This window comes from Mesoplodon bidens (assembly GCF_964165515.1).
Source record: "Mesoplodon bidens genome assembly, chromosome: 3".
NCBI classification, from domain to species: Eukaryota; Metazoa; Chordata; class Mammalia; order Artiodactyla; family Ziphiidae; genus Mesoplodon; species Mesoplodon bidens.
Genome location: NC_138178.1, coordinates 144,878,275 through 144,899,057, shown reverse-complemented (window position 1 = coordinate 144,899,057; position 20,783 = coordinate 144,878,275). Strand labels below are relative to the sequence as shown.

General features: G+C 43.5%; 1 protein-coding gene across 5 annotated transcripts in view; it reads right to left on the bottom strand.

Annotated features, from left to right (window-relative positions):
• Nucleotides 1-20,783, bottom strand: part of RAD51B (RAD51 paralog B) — a 670,662-nt gene that overhangs the window by 194,795 nt on the left and 455,084 nt on the right. For all 5 annotated transcript variants that reach the window (XM_081228971.1, XM_081228967.1, XM_081228970.1 and 2 more), the window contains exon 8: nt 12,926-13,022. In XM_081228971.1, the coding sequence (XP_081085097.1) occupies nt 12,926-13,022 (97 nt within the window). The remainder of the gene's footprint in view (nt 1-12,925; nt 13,023-20,783) is intronic.

Here is a 20,783-nt window from a genome sequence, read left to right as displayed (position 1 = left end):
GGACCATTCCAGCAGGATGTGCTCAATTGCTCGTGTCTGGAGAGCACATAGGAACCAAGGGCAGTTTATCTGATTTGGTGCTCATTAAACAGCTGCCCCAGAAAAACAGCCACCCACCACAGGTGCTAAGCTACATGAAGCTACCCTGGCCAGCCTGGCAAGTTCTCAGTAAGTGTGGGGCTGATTTACAGCCCGCCACTTCGCAAGTGGGTCTAACCCCATGATGGAGGTTGGCTGCTGGCTGATATAGAGGGCCCTACACACACTGTGATTCGGGACAGATTGATCAGGGAGTCCACCGTCTTTATGCCCTGATATCTTAAGATGGTGGCCCAAGCCCCCACAAGATCCCAATGATATTGCCTTTCCTTGATTGCCTCTGACATAAAAAAATCTGTCTCCCTCAACCTGGCAATTCTCTAGGTGCTGGGCTGTAGTGTGACTTTAGCTGTTTCACGCGTGTGGGCCGCATTTTTCTTATCTTTTCCTGTTCTATCCACCGTAGTACAACACATACAGCCAGTTTAGACGTAAGGTTTAGCTCATTACAGTATGTAGGAATTCTAGGGTTCCAACCAGATAAGGCTGCCCAAAATGAGAATTAGCTTTTATGTTCCAGAGGGCAGAGGCCAAGCCTGATACTGTTCTTGTTACCCCGGACCCCCCAGCAAGCATTTCATATTATACATGTTCCATTTTGAATGAATGCACGATTGAAAGACTAGACCAATTCTCAAGTTGGAGAAGTTAAGTGACTTGCTCAACAAAACACACAGGGTTTGCGGCAGGGCTGGCCCTTGAACACAGGCCTCATCAATCCAAATGTAGTGCTTTATCTACTGTTAAAACACACTGCTTCTCTAATGTCCATTTGTAAGAAGATTTCAGGGGGCGTACAACCTCTCGCCACCCCCTTCCATGCCAGCCATAATGGACCTCCCACAGGTCTCCCATGGCACCCTGCCTCTTGTCCATTACATGGGCTTTTCCCTTGGCCTGGAGCACCTTCCCCTCCTTTTCCTCCTCTTGGGAACTGCTACTGATCCTTCAAGATCCAACTCAGGTGTCTCCTCACTGAAAAGCCTTCTGAGAACACTCCCAGCCCCAAACCAGGGCTCCTATGTGCTTCCCCAGCAAAATCCTGACCCTAGAGCCGTCACAGCACACTCTGTATACTCATACACCATGATTCCCCAACCACCTGACTGTGAGCTTTCCAAACAGCAGAGCCTTAGCTTCTGCCTCTGTATCCCTAGCCATCTGTCTAGCACAGGACCCAGTAGAGAGTCCTAATAAACACCCTTATGGTAAATCACACTGAAGTACTTCACTCGCCACTCCTGTGTGAATGTGGGAGATTCCTCTTTCCAAAGCAGAGCCGTTGAGCCCCTGTTCTTTCCTCTCTGACACTTTCCCTGCACTGCCTACTGTTATTCGTCAATACAGTCAGCGCAGGCACATAGTTAAGGCTGACTGCACTTGGTAGGAATTTTAAAGCATACGTGATATATCGGTGAGAGAGATCGCAATGGCAGCTTCATGCTTCTTTTAGGTGAGTACGGGTCTAAAGCTTTAAATCATTCTTTGATTGTGTCTCTTGTAGCTGTAGGTGCCTCATTCATTCATCAAATATTTAAGATGTAACTACTATTATCAGGCACTATTCCTGGCTCTAGGGATCCAGCAGTGAACAAGAGAGACAAAGATGCCTCTCCTCAGGGAGCTTACGTTGTAACAACCCTAAGACAGGACTTACCTTGATTTTGGACTATCAAGTCAAAGTGCAAGCTATTTCCCTTGGTTCCAGTTGGGTCTCTTCTGCCTGGCTGGGCTTTGGCTCCCACCTGGGGCTCTGGCAGCCACGTATTCACTAATGTTGGTTTCCTGAGCTCTACCTTTAAAGATTTCAATGATCTATTCTATCTCTGGTCTAGTGGTCTCTTGGCGGAATGTTCTCCTTATCACTCAACTCAGAAACAATTTCTTTTGGTGTTTTTCCAGCCTCATTTATCTATACATTATATTTATTTATTCATTTATTTTCACTGAAGTATAGTTGATTTACAATGGTGTGTTAGTTCTGGGTGTACAGCAAAGTGATTCCGTTATATATACATATTTATCTATTTTTTTCCGATTCTTTTCCCTTATAGGTTATTACAAAATATTCAGTATAGTTCCCTGTGCTATACAGTAGGTCCCTGCCGGTTATAGATTTTATATATACTACACTACTACTATACAGTGTGTAGTAGTACACACTGTAGTAGTGTGTACTATTACACTACAAATTCCTAATTTATCCCTCCCCGCATAGTATATTTAAAAACAAAACAAAGTTTGTCTCCTTAATGCCTGGCCTACTGGGGTGTTATCCATCCTCTATAGCTGGAAGTAATACTCCTGGGAAACTTAGATTCTCTTAGCTGCTTTTATGGGCCTATTAGATAGAAGGATGGCTGAGAAAAATCAACATCAGAACCTAAAAAGGCCTCAATGTCTACTATTAAAACATAAGAAGCCCTCTCCAACACACAAACACACACACACACACACACACACACGCACACACACTTGCATTTCATCCATAAAACTCAGACCCTCTCCTGATGGTAGGGAGTAATTTTGCTCCAGCATATGTAAATTATGGAGAGGATGTAACTGATAGATACAGAGTTCTTCCTGCACACACTTCAGTTACCAGCTGCCATCTTGGCTTCTCCGCCTTATCTTATCTTAAGCAGAGGTAAATGATGGCTGACCACAGGACAGACATATAGTCTGTGCTAACGGGCCTGCCATATGACCCTCAAGGGGAGGCGACTTATACACAGGTAAGCTTAGGCCTCATATCTCATCAGATAATAATTGTTTAGAGTAGGAAGTGAATTCTGAATAAACAGAAGAGACCTCTCTCCACCCTGAAGAGAAACTCTAGGGCTGACTGTGGGCATAACAAAAATTAGATCAAAGAGGAGCCAGAACTGGAACTAGAAATAAAATGTTTTCAAATGTTTAAAAAGAAAAACAATATGTTGGCTTGAAGGCATGGACTAGCAATAGGGAGGTAATACCAAAAATTTGATCTAGAAGAAGATGATTTTGAGAATGGATGTGACTGGAGGGACTGACAAAGGTACACAGACCTCTGCGTTTACTAGCAAACTAATTAAAAATACTTGCTCAGTTGGACACAGTTGTTTAACTAGATGTTATAGTGGGGCAATCACTCCATAGGTACACCCTTCTAAAGGAATCTTATAAGGGGAAAATGCCCCTTATCCATGGACCCTACTGAAAGGATAGGTGTACTGGCCAGGTTTTTTACCATACGACTTCTTGACATTGGCTGATTAGACCAAAAGATAACGCAGCCACAGAATTAGCAGGTGTGAAAAGGTAAATTGGGCCGATCAGCTTATAAGGTCAACATTCAGTGCCATGGAAAGCTGAGGCAGATATGAGAAAAATGAAGAGAATGACCTATGTGTAAACCTTTCCAATTTCCATGTAATCTGGCTGTACTTTACTTCCTATTTGCACAAAGCCATGAGAATGCCAACTTATCCTTACAAAAGAACTCAGTGGATGAAAATGTAAGTTCTGGAGCCAGATTCTCTGGGTTGGAATCCTGGCTCTGCCCGTAATTGTGTTGCTTTCTAGGACTCAGTTCCTTCATCTAGAAAATGGGATAATGATTACCATCTGCCTCAGAGGGTTGTTGTGAGTATTAAATGTGATAGTAGATGTACAATGTCAGGCACATGACATACGGTCCATAAATGTTAGCTACAGTTATAAGTAGGCCTGACTTTTTTTTAAGCAAACTTGAGTGGCTTTCCGTTTCTTGCTACCAAAAGAGCCCTGAAACAGTCTAGTAAATACTCTCTCCCAGACATGAGACGGAGCCTGCAGAAAACACCACTGGCGACCCAATGGAGGCAGGTGGCTGCCGTGAGTCTGATGGTGTCCCTTCTACATGCCTATCCCCTCTCGTAGGGTACTACCTCCTTGAGAGCTCGGATGGAGACACATTCACCTTGGTATTCCTATGCCTAACATGGACAAGAGACTCAATGAATAAAGAGTGGTTCTCAAAGTGTGGTCCCCAGAACAGCAGTATTAACAACTCCTGAGAATTTGTTAGAATTGCAAATCCTCTGGCCCCTCCCAAGACTGACTGAAACTCTGGGAGCGGGAGCCCAGCAAGGTGTGTATTGGTAGCCCCTCCAGGTGATTTTGATGCATGCTAAAGTTTGAGAACCACTGGGATGAGGGTTCTGTTGGGGAAACACTACCACCCCATATCCTTGACTGAAGAACAGCCCTACACCATCTAGGGAGATCATTCACCTTTGAGCATGTGGCTTAGGAAGAGACGCACACATAACTATAAGGGAGGAAGGAGAAACACTCCCAGCCAGTCGAATAAGTCTCATCAATCATGTTGATCAAGGAAATGACATGTTACCAATGGATCATCCTCACATTCTTCTCATAGAGGCTTCAGGAAAAATCGACTCCCTAACATGGCACGCCAGATGTCCCTGATCCACACTGCTGACTTCTCAAGTCCTACCCCCTGCATTCCCGTACATGCCCCCTACACTCCAGTCATAAGGAATGACTGGTAGTTCTTCAAATGACCATGCCCTTGCCACCATATCTTTAGTAATGATGTATCCTCTACCTAGAACATCATTTCTTCCATCTCTGTATCCTTAGCACTAAGTGTAGTTCCTGGTGCCTAATGGGTATCCCATTTCCCTAAATATTGGATGAGTTCATTGTCTCCTTAACTCCCATATCCCCATCCCTAAGTCATCTTACACATCTCATCTGGACAGTCATCAGAGTACATATTATGATCATTTTATCACAAAACCTTAATTCAGTCTGGCATTCAATGTCTGGCCCCGATCTACTTCCAAATTTATTGCACATGACCTCCTATATTTACCCTAAAACCCCAGGCAAATGGGGCTCCTTTGCTGCCTTCCCGACATATGCTACATTTCCCTACAACGCAGATCCTGTTATTTACTGAGTACCCTCTAGGAACTAGGGGATACAGGGGTGATCAAGACAAAGTCCCTGACCTTGAGAAGATGATATGAAAGCAAAGGAGGCAGCCCATAAACTCATAAACAAATAAACGTATAAGATCAGGTAGTGATAAGGGCAATGAAGAAAATCAAGTAGGCTTAGGGGATAGAGAAGGCTGGGAAGGGGGTAGTGGTTTCATCTTAGATAGAGAGGTGATGGAAGACCTCTCTGAGAAGATGACAGTTGAGTGAGACTGAAGGGAGTGAGGCAACAGGCCAAGGGAAGTTCTGGACAAGTGCTCCAGTCAGTGGGAAGAGCAAGGGCGAAAGACCAGAGGCAGAAAGCCCAGAGCCTGAGGAACAAGGGAGTGGGCTGTACAGCTGGAACAGGTTTGAAGAGGAGGATAATGAGAGGAGATAAGGGCAGACAAGGCCTATTTTGAACTTAATGTCTTAGTTCTCAGCATTTCCTGATCTTTCCTCTGCCAATTGAAATCCTATCTATCCCTCAAGGCCTATCTCTTACATCTTCCTCCCTGGACCCTTCAGATCTCCCTTTGCTGAAAGAGATGTTCCCTTCTTCCTGAATCCCGGAGACTTTGGTCCATACCATATTTGTCTAAAGCACTGCACACATTCTACCTAATACTGTTCTTCTTTAGAATGATTCTCAAACTGCACTGTAAATATCTTGAGGGCAGGGACCATATCTTGCTCATTTCTGGATTTCCTGTAACATTAACATAGTGCATATAGTAGAGGCTCCACAACTCATGAAATCATCAGGCTGGAAGGCACTTAAAGGTCTCCTCACCTAGCCAAAAAGCTTTTTTGGGGGGAGGGACCATAGCTCTAAAACTATGCTACTATATGCAGGAATGCAGCTAATGCACAGGAAAAGTCAGTCTGACTGAATAAAATACAGTTTAATCCAACTGGTATTTATCGAGTGGCTTATCAGAAGAAGGAAGAAAAGCAAAGCCCTCAGAGAGATCCAAACCTAGGTCGGAGCTCAGCTGGACTGTCATTGGGCCAGACCACCTGGCCAGACCGTGTTACAATCCTCCCCAGATCCTCGTAAACATCACCAATGCACTCGGAAAGCCTTTCCTGCCACATAACAACACAAACTAAGTTATCCCCTGGCACCACTCCTAGAAACCAGCCATTCTTTACTTTATGATTGCTGACCTGGATGCCTCTCATCTTTGGTATAGAATTCTCTTCGATGATGTAAACAAGGATCTCTTCTCAGAGAATCCTTTGGATTTGAAGACCTCCGGGACCACACCCCCTCTTGGCATCCCATTCTCTGGGCTTCCAGCCCTGCCACCTCTGTAGTTGAAGCAACTGGCAAAACGGGCTTTGGTGTTCTCGTCCCTTCTGCCTTCATGACACTGAGATGTGAACAGGAACATATGTAGATCTGGGAAACGAGCCAGGAAATCCGCCTCCAAGACTGCTTCCCGAAGAAAACTTCTGGCTCTCATCTCATTTGATCTTAATGCACCTCCTGCTTCAAATGTGTCTCTCTGGCAAACCCTCACTAGCAAAACAGAACTCCTGACCAAGAAATGCTTCCTGGTGCTTGACTTCACTGTTCCTTTCTCCCTTTGATCCCTTGGCTGTGGTTCCATCGCCCGCTGGCCTCTCGGCTGAAAATCCTCAACAAGTTCCTCTCCCTTGTGAGATCCACAGCTTTTCAGATGTTTGTGGGCTGTGCCCATGCCCCCCTCAACTCTAGTGGCCCGTACCTCACATAACATTTAGGCTTTCTTTAGCTAAATGCTACAGGGTTTGGGTGGTATTTCAATCTTCTAAGCTTTTTCTATAAATTAGGCCTTTCATGGCAGCTGAACCATTGCGGGAAGTGGTATATACCCAGCTAAGGGCCATGGATTCTTAAATACTAGGGGGAGTGGGGCACGGGTAGGTGTGTATCCCCTTGTGAATAGAAGCATGTGAAGTTGTGTGTGTTGATACGTGTCTGTGGCTTTGGAATCAAAAACGGAAAGGTCACTAGGACGCAAGTATTTTGATCCCAGACTCCCTCCTAAGAGGCAGCAGTGTGCAAATCTAGGCTCTGACGGGAGGGGCTCTGGCTTCTGTTCCCGGCACCACCACCTCTCACTCGCTGTGTGGCCTTTGGGCAACTCCCTTCTCGCCTTGTGCTTCACTTGCTTGAGGTGGATTAAATGATTCATCACATTAAGACATTTTAAAATACTATGGAAATGCTAATGTTCACAACGTTGATCATCATTGTTAATGCTAACCTTGAAGTCACATGGTGACATGTCATGTTTTCAAGGCACTAATTATAACCAACCTGCACCATGCCCCCAAGAGGTGGATTTTTAAAGCTGCTCCGCCCACACTCACTTGCACAGGGTCCTACCCAAACCAATGAACATTTAGTTTGAGGTTGGGCTATGCAGGGCTTTGGAGCCAAAGTGTGGACAGAGTCCTGCTAACTTGACCAATCTACCCCAAAGTTTGTGGTTAATGGGTTACAAATTTGGGTAATGCCGGACAATAAATTACAACTATAATAATAAAGCTGAAAGTACACACAATTTAAGCAGAAACACCAGTTTTTTTATCGGAAATGAAAGAAACCATTGATCATAGCGACTGTCTGAGATTAGCAGGGAGCCACATTTTCAAACATCCTGCAGTAAATCCAGAGCAGATCCAGCTGGAAAGCAAGAGTGGAAATAAAACTTGAAAATTCATACCACTCTTTGAAGTCTGCCTCTTTCACAACCATGAGTCCCCGATTCGTCCCAACCATTCTGAGCTGTTCTTGCTTGTTGAATTTATTTTAAAAGAGACACAAGCCACGCACTTGCATATAATCTATCAAATGGACTCCAGCTTTTTGCAGGGATGGTTTGTTAGGGAATATGAATCCCAAAATACCTTCTCCTGCGCATGAAATCAGCCATCAGTTCAATTGGAATAGAAAGGCTTCCGACACTAAAACTAGAAACCACTCTTGGTTCTAGTAAATACTACTTTTTCCTCTTGCGTTCTTTCCTTGACCCATCCAGGCACTTTTAATTTTTAGCTTTTTAAGGCTATTATCTACAAAAAACTATTACTACAGATAAAAGGATATTAAGTGCCACCCTAGGCTCCTGAAATGGGCGCGTCACCACACTGAAGTGACTGCTATCCCAGTAAATTATCTGAGGAAGGATAGCCAATGATCTAGGTTGAACAAAGCTTCAATCTTGCACAGGGCCCACTGTCACCGCACGTCAATCTCACCTACTAACTGTGCCTGGGTGGACAGGGGCTCAGCCAGTCCTTTCTGCTCAAATCCCAGGTGACTTCAGAATAGGACATGGTGTCTTAGGCCAGCTGGACTGTTAGATCCTTTCTCTACTGATCACTATGACTGAGATCCAATCATCCTTAGCATCTTCGATGACCACCAGGAAGAAATGTCAAGGGCATCTAAGAAACATGTCCTTGGTCACAGAACAGTCACAATAACCTAGTAAGTAACCAGACACTGAACTTCATAATAACCTACACGCCTGAGTTTCTGTCAACAGAGCAAAACACCGAAGAAGAAAATAGTTTGACTCACAGTGCCTGGTCAAGAACAATGTAGATCATAAAGTCAAAAATCCTGATTTCTGCCCTTGGGTTCACAATATAACTTTGGTCAACTTGCATAAGTCTCAGCCGGTCCATTCCCCCACATGAAGAAAATAATGTTTGTGCAAGGCACGCTGAAAATTGACAAGCACACTTGCACATAGGAGGAGTTATTTTAACTAAACAGGAAAAATTCAATTTGCCCTCTAATGCCTTCTCAGGACACAAAGCTTATGGGTAGGAGCAATGTCGGGAGAGTCCTTTGGTGTCCACGTCTCCCTTCTTTGACTCTCCCAACTGGGAGCTGAATAATTCACTGGGGGAATGAATCCTCAAAGGGAATCAGACCGTGGACCCTAGCAGTGAACGTGGGTCTACATAATCCAAGCAACAACCCAGGCACAAATTTAATAAGGAAAAAAAGCCCCAGCAACACAAAAACAAAGAACTCTCAACTTTACCAACACTGGGAGGGCAACAGCTGGTCAGCCGAGATTAAAGGAGCGTGAGAGAACACCTCCCCATCTCCTGCCTTCTCCTCCCCCCGTCGAGGTCCCCGCAGCCAGCCAGGGCTCGCTTTTACAGCCCTGTGCAGATGACCTTGTTCCAGCTAAGATAGGAACTCTTTTGATCTCAGCAGGGGGATGCTCTGGGCCTGCAGCTGGCAGATATTAATAGTACAGGATCCGCTGGTGTGGAAGAGATCTCTCAGTTGGGCCAGGTCACTCGTATCCCCTGCTCTGAGCCAGAGCAGAAGGAACTTCATTTCCCCGCATCAGCCCCTGCTGGGTACTTCTCTCGGGTCAACTCAGATCATTTTCTCACTGGCTGCTCTCGGTCGCTTGTTCTCACCCCGCAACTGTTTTCAAGGGAGCGCTGTTGAAGCCGTGCCCTCTGCTCTTGCAGCTGAAATCTATTACAGGACAGGGTGAACCTTGGGCTCAGCCCATCGCAGTGTGTTTCTCACTCTCACCAGCTTGCACTGGTGGACATGTTTGTGTGGGAGAGAGGTAGAGCAAGGGACAGACAGACAAGCCCAGAAGTGTTTACAGAGACAGAGAGACAGCCGTATGGGGAGAGGGGGCTGTTAGAGGTATGCTGATGTATCAGTGCTAAGATTTCCGAGGATCCTTTCCATTATGTTTAATCTAGGACGACAAGGTCACTCTTCCCACCCTGTATATCAGAATTTTAAAACCCCATCACCGAGTGAACGCTCCTGACCTTCAGACCCATATCACAATCTTACAGAGTCAGAGCTAGAAAAGACTTCAGCCATCTTAAATTCAAACTATCTGTCATTTAAAAGAAAAAACTGAGGCCCAAAGTGATTAAAAGAGCTGCCCACGATCACAGAGCTAATAACACAGGGGCAAAGCTGATGATACAACGCATGCTTACAACAACAGAGAGATTTATACATTTTAATCAGAGCAACGTTAACAACCACTGCAATATATCTGAATAGGTATAAGTGTTCTAAGAAATTTATTATTGTTTTTCATTCACTGGTAAGGAACTTCATTATAGGCTTCAGAAAAAAAATTCTATAGACTCTTTATCTGCTTGGCTATGGAAGGAAAAGATCTAGAAAACTCAATTGCTTCCATTCTCCCTTGGGTTTCATAATAAGAAAAAGTTGTCTAAGGATGAGCTGGTAACTCTCCCTTGGCCATGAACAGGACTTTACCATTTTTTGGAAGCGGTTACACTGCAGCCACAAAGCAATTTCCTTTATATCTGTTTTGCTCCTCTTCTTTGCTTGAGATAAACCAGGAAGCCAGGACAAAGCAAAGTACTCTTACTTATTGGTTTTCAGATAAGGAAACAAGATATTCTCTTCTGGTCTCCTCCTTGGAACTGAATAAATGTGTATGTGTGTAATACTTATAATAATAATTTTTAATCACGTTCATAGGTCTTTATGTGATTCTCATTGTTGTTACAAAGCATTTACTATGGTATTGGTGCAGCATTTATTTACTGCCTACTATGTGCCTAGAACTTTGCTGGTCATTCAGGCACAACAAAAAGAATACAAGAGAGCCTGTGACCTTAATCTGGTGGGGAAACCATGAAAAGTTAATTTCTTTTTTTTAAATCTTTTCTGTCTATTGCTGATCTGGTAGAAGGGCCACAGAGGAAGAAGAGAAAGTGAGACCAAGGCAGACTGGAACAGGCAAGGAGTTTCTGTGGAAGAGGTGGTCTTTTTTGTTTTTAATTTAATTTAATTAATTAATTTATTTATTTTTATTTTTTGCGGTACGCGGGCCTCTCACTGTTGTGGCCTCTCCTGTTGCGGAGCACAGGCTCCGGACGCGCAGGCTCAGCGGCCATGGCTCACGGGCCCAGCCGCTCCGCGGCATGTGGGATCTTCCCGGACAGGGGCACGAACCCACGTCCTCTGCGTCGGCAGGCGGACTCTCAACCACTGCGCCACCAGGGAAGCCCCTATTTTATTTATTTTTTATACAGCAGGTTCCTACTAGTTATCCATTTTATACATATTAGTGTATATATGTCAACCCCAATCTCCCAGTTCATCCCACCACCACCCCCCACCACCAGCATTTTTCCCCCTTGGTGTCCATATGTGAAGAGGTGGTCTTTAAATAAACCTCGAAGGAGTGGGAGGATTTGGGAAGAAAAGAAGAGGTAGGAGTGAAAAAGGGAAATGCTGTTCTAGAAGGGTGAGCTGTCTCTGCAGAGGCACGGAGCCAGGGCTCAGGAGAGCAGGCAGAAGGTCAGCATACTTGCTGGAGGAGCTTCACAGAGGGTGAAGAGGAAGGAAAGGACAGACTACAAGGAGTTAAGAAGCATCCACTCAATCTAGCGTATTTTGGGGGAAACTGATCCACACAAGAGAAAAGAAAAAAACCTGATTTTCAGCATTTGCTGATTTCCATGGTGTAAATACTTCCACCCTGGTTGACTACAAGCTAACAAGCCACAGATTCCTGAATATTTTAAAATCAGCTTGTTGATTTTTGCCCATTCTCAGGAAATGGGCTATAGCAATTTCAAGATTCCTGAGTAGGAGACTGACACAGTAAAAGGAAGCCAGAAATGGGGAAGTTTAATTTGGTAGTGTTAAGATGTACGTGGTAGAGGCTGGAGTTGGGAAGGCCATTTTGGAATTTATTAACATAATCCAAGTGTGAGTTTTTAATGAGTCAGCTGATCACAATACAACTCACAAAAAAGAGGAGACAGATATATTTGGAAAGGACAACCAAGTAGACTTGATGATGAAAGAAGTGTATGGAGGGAACGAAAATTGATGACTCAGCTTTTCAGCGGGAATGACAATGCATCACTGAGTGTGGAAATACGGTACACAGAGCACTCTACAGTTGTTATAAATAAGTAATTCGTTTTCACTCTGAAAAACACTGCTGAGAAGCAGGGATGTGGTCCTTGCAATTTTGGAGACCATAATCCAAGGCCAATCCATGGAAAACCACCTGGGCAGTTAGGAGCCTTGCTAGCCCTAGAGGTCCCATATATTCCATCATGAATAATTCTCAGAAAATGGAAAGTGCAGAGGGGCCTGGAACAGCTACGCTCATCCACCCAGGCCCACAGCATTCTTCCCTGAAAGAAATCAGACTACAACTAGCAGAACTCAGAAATGTCAAGTAAGAACTTTCAGTAAAATGAGAAACCACCCACTGGCTCAGTGGTGTAATTCCCCTAGCTACATAAACCAGAGCCAGTCTGACCTTTGCGAGCATGGGAGGGTGGAGAAAATTTTGCAGATTTACCAACGTGGCTAGTTTTTCTTAATCCTTCTGTAAAGCTGATTGGGAACGCCACATCTCCAGTACATGATACTGGTGTACACTTTTAGCCAGTCCAAAAGTACCCAGCACAAACAAAAGGTTAAATTGCTGTGGGACCATGGGTAAAGCCAACATTTGAGCATCTGTCTCAAAAACAAAGTCATTTAGCAGTTCACCAGCCCTCATACTGAGGTCCCAAAAGAACCTACAGAGGAGTGACGAGCCTTAGGTGGAGGTGATAGATGCCTGTGAAGATGATTCACTCAGGTGAAAAAGGAAGCTCACTTATAGAGACAGAGCAACACACTCTCCAAATATAAGGGATCAGATGCCAGGAAAGGTGGCCAAGCCTATATCGCCAGGCTCAGGCTGGGTTCACTGGCCAGGGCCTGTTAGCTGTGTGTCTCAGTTCTCAGCAGAAGGCAGAGAGGCGGTGGCGGAGCCGTATGTCAGTGTCAAGTTTCAGCCCCTCTAAGACAGATCCCTTACCTTCAGACAGGGACAAATCATCAGCTGGAGACACCAGGTCTGCCTGAGAAGCTAGGGCTCCACTCAGATGGGTTGTAATTTGATTCGTCAAGATAACCTGTGAACAGACAAGGAGAAGGAGGAGGGAAGGGAGAAGAGAGAAGACCAAATTAATTATTAGAGCTATCAAAAGGCTGTGGTTTAGGGGAAGACTGGTAAGTACGCAGGTAGGAAAACCCCAGCTCTGACTTGCATCAGTTTTATCTTTAGGCCAGAACTATCTGGCAAAGCCTCTAGGTCATTCAAATCACAGAAGACCGAGGAAACAGACTGACATTTTTCAGAGCTTAAACCACTAATCAATTCTTTCTAAATGCTGAGTAAATTGGGACAGAGAAGTGTCGCCATATTACCTGAATAATAGAAGGCCAACCAGAGAATTAAGATGAATACGTGCACATTTTATCATTTTAAAATTATATTCACAACATACAATACGACTAGCGCTGAAGAAAAGCAATAATTTAACATCTGGATGCCTGGGGCTTCTTCCCTTGTTAACTGGAAAGTCAGAAATTTATTTCCAAATTTGTGAAATTAGAATAAAATTCATCTCTAAAGGAATAGCACTCTTCTTTTCAGTAAGTTGAATTCTAACAAAAGAATTCCAAAGTCTCACTATGTATTTAAAACACAAATTAATAGAATCCGACCTGTACAAAGTAAAGTTCATAACATTTAAAATTCCTAGAAAGGACTCTAAAATGACCTAATCTACATTATTTATTTCCACACAATATTTTTACATGTGGTTCCATCAAGAAATTATTCTTTTCCTTAAAATAAATCCTCATTTATAAAATTTACTCTATTGTTTAGAAACCTAAAGGAAGAACAAAACACAGATTCTCTCCTGGAAAACTGCAGCAAGACTAACGTCACAATCAATTCCCAAGATGTGAGGTGCTCCCATCGTGGGCATCTTGGTGAACCATCTTGGTCCCTCAGAGGAAACGTAACTTCTGAAAAACTAGGCATTTGGTACCTGGAATACGCAACTAGCCAAATCGTCGTGGTTTGTCCCAAGGGTCAGCTATGGTTTTGCTGCCACCCTGATTGGAGCAGAAATGGAAATTGTCTCCATTCTTTATTGTCCAGCTTTTCAGCCACACCTCTGTCGCTGTCTCTTGAATGGACCAATGACACGTTATAAATCCTATGCCAATGGCAGCTTAATTGGGGGCTGAGAGGGGAGCACCATGGCAGGGTCAGGTAAAGAAATGAAGTACTCTATTAACAAAGACAGCCTGTCCAAGGTCTTTGTGTGTCAACTAGGCTCGTGTGAATCCCGAGCTACTCTGCAGTGATGACCGGATATTGCAGTATTCCACTGAGTATTTGCTAATCTTATCCTTCCTATTCTTTTGTATTGCTCATTTTCATCTGGACTGGTAAGAATCGCATATGATAAGTCTTCCAATTAAAATGGCTGGAAATGGCCAAATAATAGCCTGCTCTTTTAAGAAATAAATACTCATATTCAGGAGCAAGAATAAGGAATTATGTTCATTTTCCTCTTTATTATATAGGGTACGGGCTTGGGTGTTCAATAAAACTGGGTTCAAATTCTGACTGTGACACTGTGAACCTTGGGAAAGTTACTTGAATCTTTGAGCTTCATCTATTCATAGGTAAAATAACACCTATCTTATAGAACCGTTATGAGAATTGAATGAGATAATCAATGTAAGGTATTTAATATAGTGTCTGGCACGTGATAAATATCCAGTAAATGTAAGCCATTGTTGTTGCTATTATTTCCTTCAGAAGGATGTTATATAGGTTAATAAATTACTAATAAAGTATATGCCACATGCTTCAGATAATTTGATCTAACAACAGAACATGAAATCACAATTTTCTACATCAGGATATATACTTCAGTACCTGATCATTTCTACCAGTCTTAGTCCTTCCTAAGCTTAACTTAGTTGCAAAGAATTTGTGTAAAAATCTCAGTAAGAAAACGATAGTAATTATTTAAAGCAAGACCAGTAAGAAACCGGCATTGTTTTGAGAATACCACGTGATTTTTCTACCAGTGAAGAAAATAATGTATCTGTCATAGTTAAAAAAAAAAAAAAAAAGTGAAGCTTCAGGAGATCTAGACATGTAAGCTCTATTTTGGGGGGAATTCTTCTAAAAGGTGGTTTGGTGAAAATGACTAGAACACTAGTGATATAGTAACAGTAATGAGAAAAATAATTATTGAATACCAACCATGCAAAGCATGTCACCATGTACACAGGGGAAAATAAAGAGGTGAAGGCTCCGTGTGTCTTCTCTAGAAACTTGCAAGTTAAAAGATAAGACATTTACTAAGATATTCAGACCACTTTTTCTCAATTTTATTATTATTTCCCTGGTCCTACAATGGAAACTTATACTGAGATGATGGCTTGATTGTACATAGCTAACAAGATGATACCCTGCTGAGCCTAAAACCAAACTACAGATGTGCCTCCAAAGATACCCACCCCCAGTGCCACTTCCAATGCAAGAGTAGATGGAGAAGGAACCATTTGCACTCTCCAATGGCAAAAGAACAAGCTCCTAAGTGGTTTTGCTAATAATCCACTCCCTTTTTATCATGAGTCTGAAAGCCAAATTGCTGAAGGGATACATAGCAACCAAACTCAGGGGGTTGCTCTTGCTGAATTGTTGTGATTTTCTACATCTGTGATCAGCGAAATGATAAAATGGAAATATTTCCAAATAGCATGGATTACAAATAATCATGACTTGGGCAGAAGCCTATAGATGTGTTGTCCTCTGAGGCAATCTGGAGACGTGAAAACTACACTCCTAAAATAACGTATCAAATACTATTACACATTATAAACAGAGTCTTCACACTATCTGCTTTCCGAAAATGAGCTCTGACTGACACTTCAGAGGGTCTTTCGGGCTGCTTTGCTCCACTGGAAAGATGAAGGCTTCTGACACTTGGTACTAAATTTGTGCAAGAACAGTGTGCACAGTGATTAGGCTGAGGGCTTTGGAGTCAAACAAACGTGAGTTCAGATCCTCGGCTCCACCACTTACTAACTATGTGATGTTGAGCAAGTTTCACAACTCTCTGGGTATAATTCTTAACTCACAGGGTTTTGAGGATTAAACTGGATAATGCATATAAAGTCGTGAGTAAAGTGCCTGGCCGATGGGAAATGCTTAAATGTTAACCTCCATCACTGTCTTTGCTGATTTTACACCTTGCTTGTTTAGAAAGAAAACCCATGCCTGATTCCCTTTTGTACAACATATAGTACACGGATGACAAAGAACAAATATTTGCCGGTGATATGCTCAAAAAGCATAAAAATTTAATTGAAAGTGCATGCTATTTTTGCCATTTCTCTAGAAGTATGACTTATTAAAAACATACAACACCCCCCACCCCCCCTTCCTGCTACTACCATCAATTTCAAATCCAAAGGCTAGAGTGAGATTCTTGGACTAAGGGGAAATTTTGCTTTTGTTTTTTTGATGGTAGTGATTACATCTTTACATCTGAAGCCAGGAGAAAATGGAATTCAGCTTAGTTTACTCTTCAGGCAACAGAAGACCATCTACCTACTGAGGGGAAACAGGCAGCCCTCTACATTGTATAAAGCAAATGTTAACTCCATGCAACTTTGTATATGGAGAGACCACTTACTCCCAGGGCTTCCTTGCAAAGCCAGCAGGTTGTCGGATGCTTCAGGTACACATGAATAGGAAATGACTCCTCATGTCATGTCACATATACCTTGAGTCTCATTTTTAGTGCTTCCCTCCCAAGGCAAAATGGGGGGGGGGATCCTAAGTTTGCCCCTGGGTTCTACGTTTCCCTTGCATCATTCAACTTACCTAAATGCATCCTACTTGACCCTTCTGTGTACTGTAGTTCAACACCTAAGCTCAGTTCAAGGGAACAATGAAGCTCTCAAAGAAGAAGAAACTTCAGGGTACAGATTCATAAATAACCTAATAGGCCCCGCCTTCAGAGAGAGCAGGGCTTCTCTTGTAAGCTAGCGAGGAGATGGAAAAACAGGAAGCAGTTAAAGACCAGAAAAACTAGTAAGGCAGATGGTTGGGAATGAATGTCATTTTGGTCAGAAGGCAGAAGGTCCTGGGGATGAAAACTTAGCCAACGCACAAACAAACAAAAACATAAGACTCTTTTCCACTAAGTATCAAAAAGGTAGCTTCCGAAAGCAAATAGCTAGAGGGTAAGGGGGAAGGAGCAGAATACACTGGTCAGAAGAACCATCAGCCTCCAGGGTCAGGGGACTGGTGAGCAGGAGTCCACTGACCGATTGAGCCTGACTCTCCACTAATCTCTGTGTCCATTGTGGACTACCTGTCTTCAGTTGGCACATCTTTCTTCAGCTACGCTAGGACCAGACTAATTTAGGCTATACCCACACCCCATGCATGCCTCCTGCCCCTGGTCCAAGATAAATCCTGCCTTAAGGGGCCTCTGTATGTGTCTAGTCTGATCTACCCTAAATTGAAGTATTAAAGAAGAGTCTCTGTTGGGACCTCCATGAGCAGCCACTTAGTATATTCCAGCCCAGTGGAAAATGGTGGAGAGAAGAGAAAGTGGGACAGCCCTGGAGAAATCAAAGTAGGGAACTGTCAGGCCTAAAGGTCCAGCTTTTGATAAAGAGCCTCCTTTTATTTGACCCTTGGGAGGTGACAAAGAGGGAGTTTGTGGTCAATCAGGAATAGAATAAGTTGGAATGGGATATCTGGCCCTGTTCGGTCAGCAGAAGAGAGATTCATGGTCAACAAAACAATAACTCAATATTTATAAGTCAGATTCTTTTAAGGACCTAAGAATATGGCACATGCCCTCATTCAGCTTTCTGTGGGGGCAGGTGAGAGGCAAATTTTATAATCCCTGCCTTCCAGAGGGTGAACTAGAGTCATCTGCCTGAGATTAATAGTCTAGATAAGAAAGGGGGTCTTCAGGCCTCCCTGCCCACTCTCCCTCCTAAGACAGCACCGGGCAGAGGAGAGGAGAGAGAGGAACTCTCAGCCCAGAGCCACTGGCAGGTCCAGGCCTTGATGCCCTGGTCTCCAGAATTCAACCTAATATAAGTAATGAACAAAGGGATCTAACGCCTAGAAATACATTAAAAGATTATGAAAATACTACATTGTAACAAGCCCAATCTTGTGACAAGAGTCCTTTCATATTCTGACGCTAATAAATAACCACAAACCAAGGAGCTTCAGCTTCTACGGAAGTGTCAAGCATTTGAGGCAATCCTAGCCCAATTCTACCAGTCTTTTTAGTGGCTTTCGGTGGCTTCAGATGCATGTGGCTTGTCACTCCCGAAACCCATAGGAGGCTTAAAAACTAAAGCTCTTCATGTCCTTGGTGCAACAGAGTTTAAGGATTCCTGGGCTAGAGGAATGATGAGGCAACCTCAGGAATCTCGGGGGCATTTTTATGCCCAGAAGGACATCTGCTTTCTCCTCCCTCCCGCCCATTCCCTGCTAGAAACCTGCTACAGCCTAACACAGAGAATCAGAGAAGTCTCAAGACCACTTTAACTAGGCCTGAAGGGCTAGGTGCGGTGATTGTCCTGATACTCACAGCTCCCAAGGAAACAGGCAGCCCACTGGATAACCTGGCCAGCCAGAGAAAGGGCATCAGTTGAGTGACAGAGAGAGACCTCAGGGCTGCCTCTGCCCCCAAAATGCCTACCTGCTGTCAAACCTAGCACTCTCAGATTGACAGGGCTCTGAACTGTAATGGAACAGAACTTTTTGTAAAAGAATATACATGTATACACATATATAGAAGTATAACCAAATCGCTTTGCTGTACACCTGAAACTAACACAATATTGTAAATCAACTACACTTCAATGAAAAAAAATAAAGTGACTGTAACCAAACCTTTCTCCAAATACTATATATATATATATATATATATATATATGACAGGGCTCTGCTTTTCATAGGTTTTGAAGGCATAGTTATTATTATTGGGTTGGCCAAAAAGTTTGTTCGGATTTTTCCGTATGATCTTATTTTATTTTATTTTTTTTTGTGGTACGCGGGCCTCTCACTGTTGTGGCCTCTCCCATTGTGGAGCACAGGCTCCGGACACGCAGGCTCAGCGGCCATGGCTCACGGGCCCAGCCGCTCCGCGGCATGTGGGATCTTCCCGGACCGGGGCACGAACCCGTGTCCCCTGCATCGGCAGGCGGACTCTCAACCACTGCGCCACCAGGGAAGCCCAAGATCTTATTTTTATACCAATATTATTTCAGTATAAAAAAAAGACCTATCTGCTTGAGGTGTACTTTTTTCAAATGTTACTTTTGGTATCTAAAATGATCCTAATTGCCAGGTATGACAGTGATGGAGCCTTTCTATCTAAACACAGGCCTTGAATAAGTCAGAAATTCTGAGTTTTAATCCTGGCTCGGTTAAGGGTTACTGAATGCCTTGCTCTTAAGGAGACAGAGGCCGGAATTTTCCTGTGAGAAATTGGTAAGGTTCATTGAGTCCTTTCATCACCAAGGCTTGAGAGAAAGGCCCTGGAGTGGTTTTCACCATCCTCTCCTCATGCTTCCCAACCATGACGGTGTCTGCCCCAGCCCATCTGCTGAATAGGAGCCGGGAGTCGGAGGGAAGTGGGGGATGGGGAGAAGAAAACAGGCGAGGGCGAGAGGTAGAAGGCCAAGAAGAGCGAGAGGGGTGCTCTGGGTGCAGTGTGGGAACAGGGTAACTCCCCCCAAAAGCAGGTATAGACAGCCATACTCGCAGACTCACACCTCTCCCCTATTCCCCACCTCCTCCCTTCCGGTCACTTCCAGCTTTGAAAGGAAATATCCAATATTTGAGGAAAAGTCAGACCAAATATCTTGGAGTGTGAGTATCACAAATCTGGTTTTACTCTTCACCGGCTTAGTTTTGCCAAGCTCTGGAAAATTATAAATCATTCCATTATGAAAAAAAAATCATTTTTCTTTAGCTTCAGCCCAGAGAATATCAACCGTCAGCTCTAGAATAAAGAACTGATGGGGGTTTAGTATTCCAGCCTGCTATTTCCATCTTGAAGGTCTGCGTGACAACTGTTTTCTGGGAAAATCTGAAAGGCTATGGGGGATTTTCCTTTTGAAATATTTGTGGTAAAAGGACCGAACTTCTATTTGGCTTGAAGAAAAGATTATTGTGGAAGTTAGGAAGCCTGCCTTTTATTTCTGGCTCTGTCACTAACCTGCCGTGCAATTTTGGTAAAGGCTCCTAACCTCTCCGTACCTAAACGTGAGTCCATAAAAGACATGAAGAAAATGAGTGTATTATGACCATAAAGGTAGCAGCCCACTGTGAAAAATGTTTCAAACCACATTAGTATGAGTGTTGTACTTAAAATTCCACCACGATCATTGATTCTCATCATGTCCAACCTTAGGAAATCCATCTTACATAGAACCCATTGGCAGTACCTGAGGAAGATAGGAGGGGAAAAAAAGAAGAAGGGAGATAACTTTAAATAATTTTGTGTTTATGGTGAGGATACTTTCAATCTTGATGAAATCCACACCTCTTATAACAGACCTGAAGAAAAAAAACCTCTGTTGTAGATTTCATTGTGAAATTCACAGGTCAAGCTAGTAGGAGAGTCCTTAAAGAAGATATTGGCCCAGTATGAGGCAACATAGATGGAGGAAGAGAAAGGAATCTCCTCGGCTTTGCACAAATACACACTCACTCAATCACAGAGGGATGGATGATAACACTGCTTTCACCTTATTGTAGCCATTGCCTCGACCATTGTTTAGAGACAAGGCACTGAGGTAGAACTGTGTCTGCC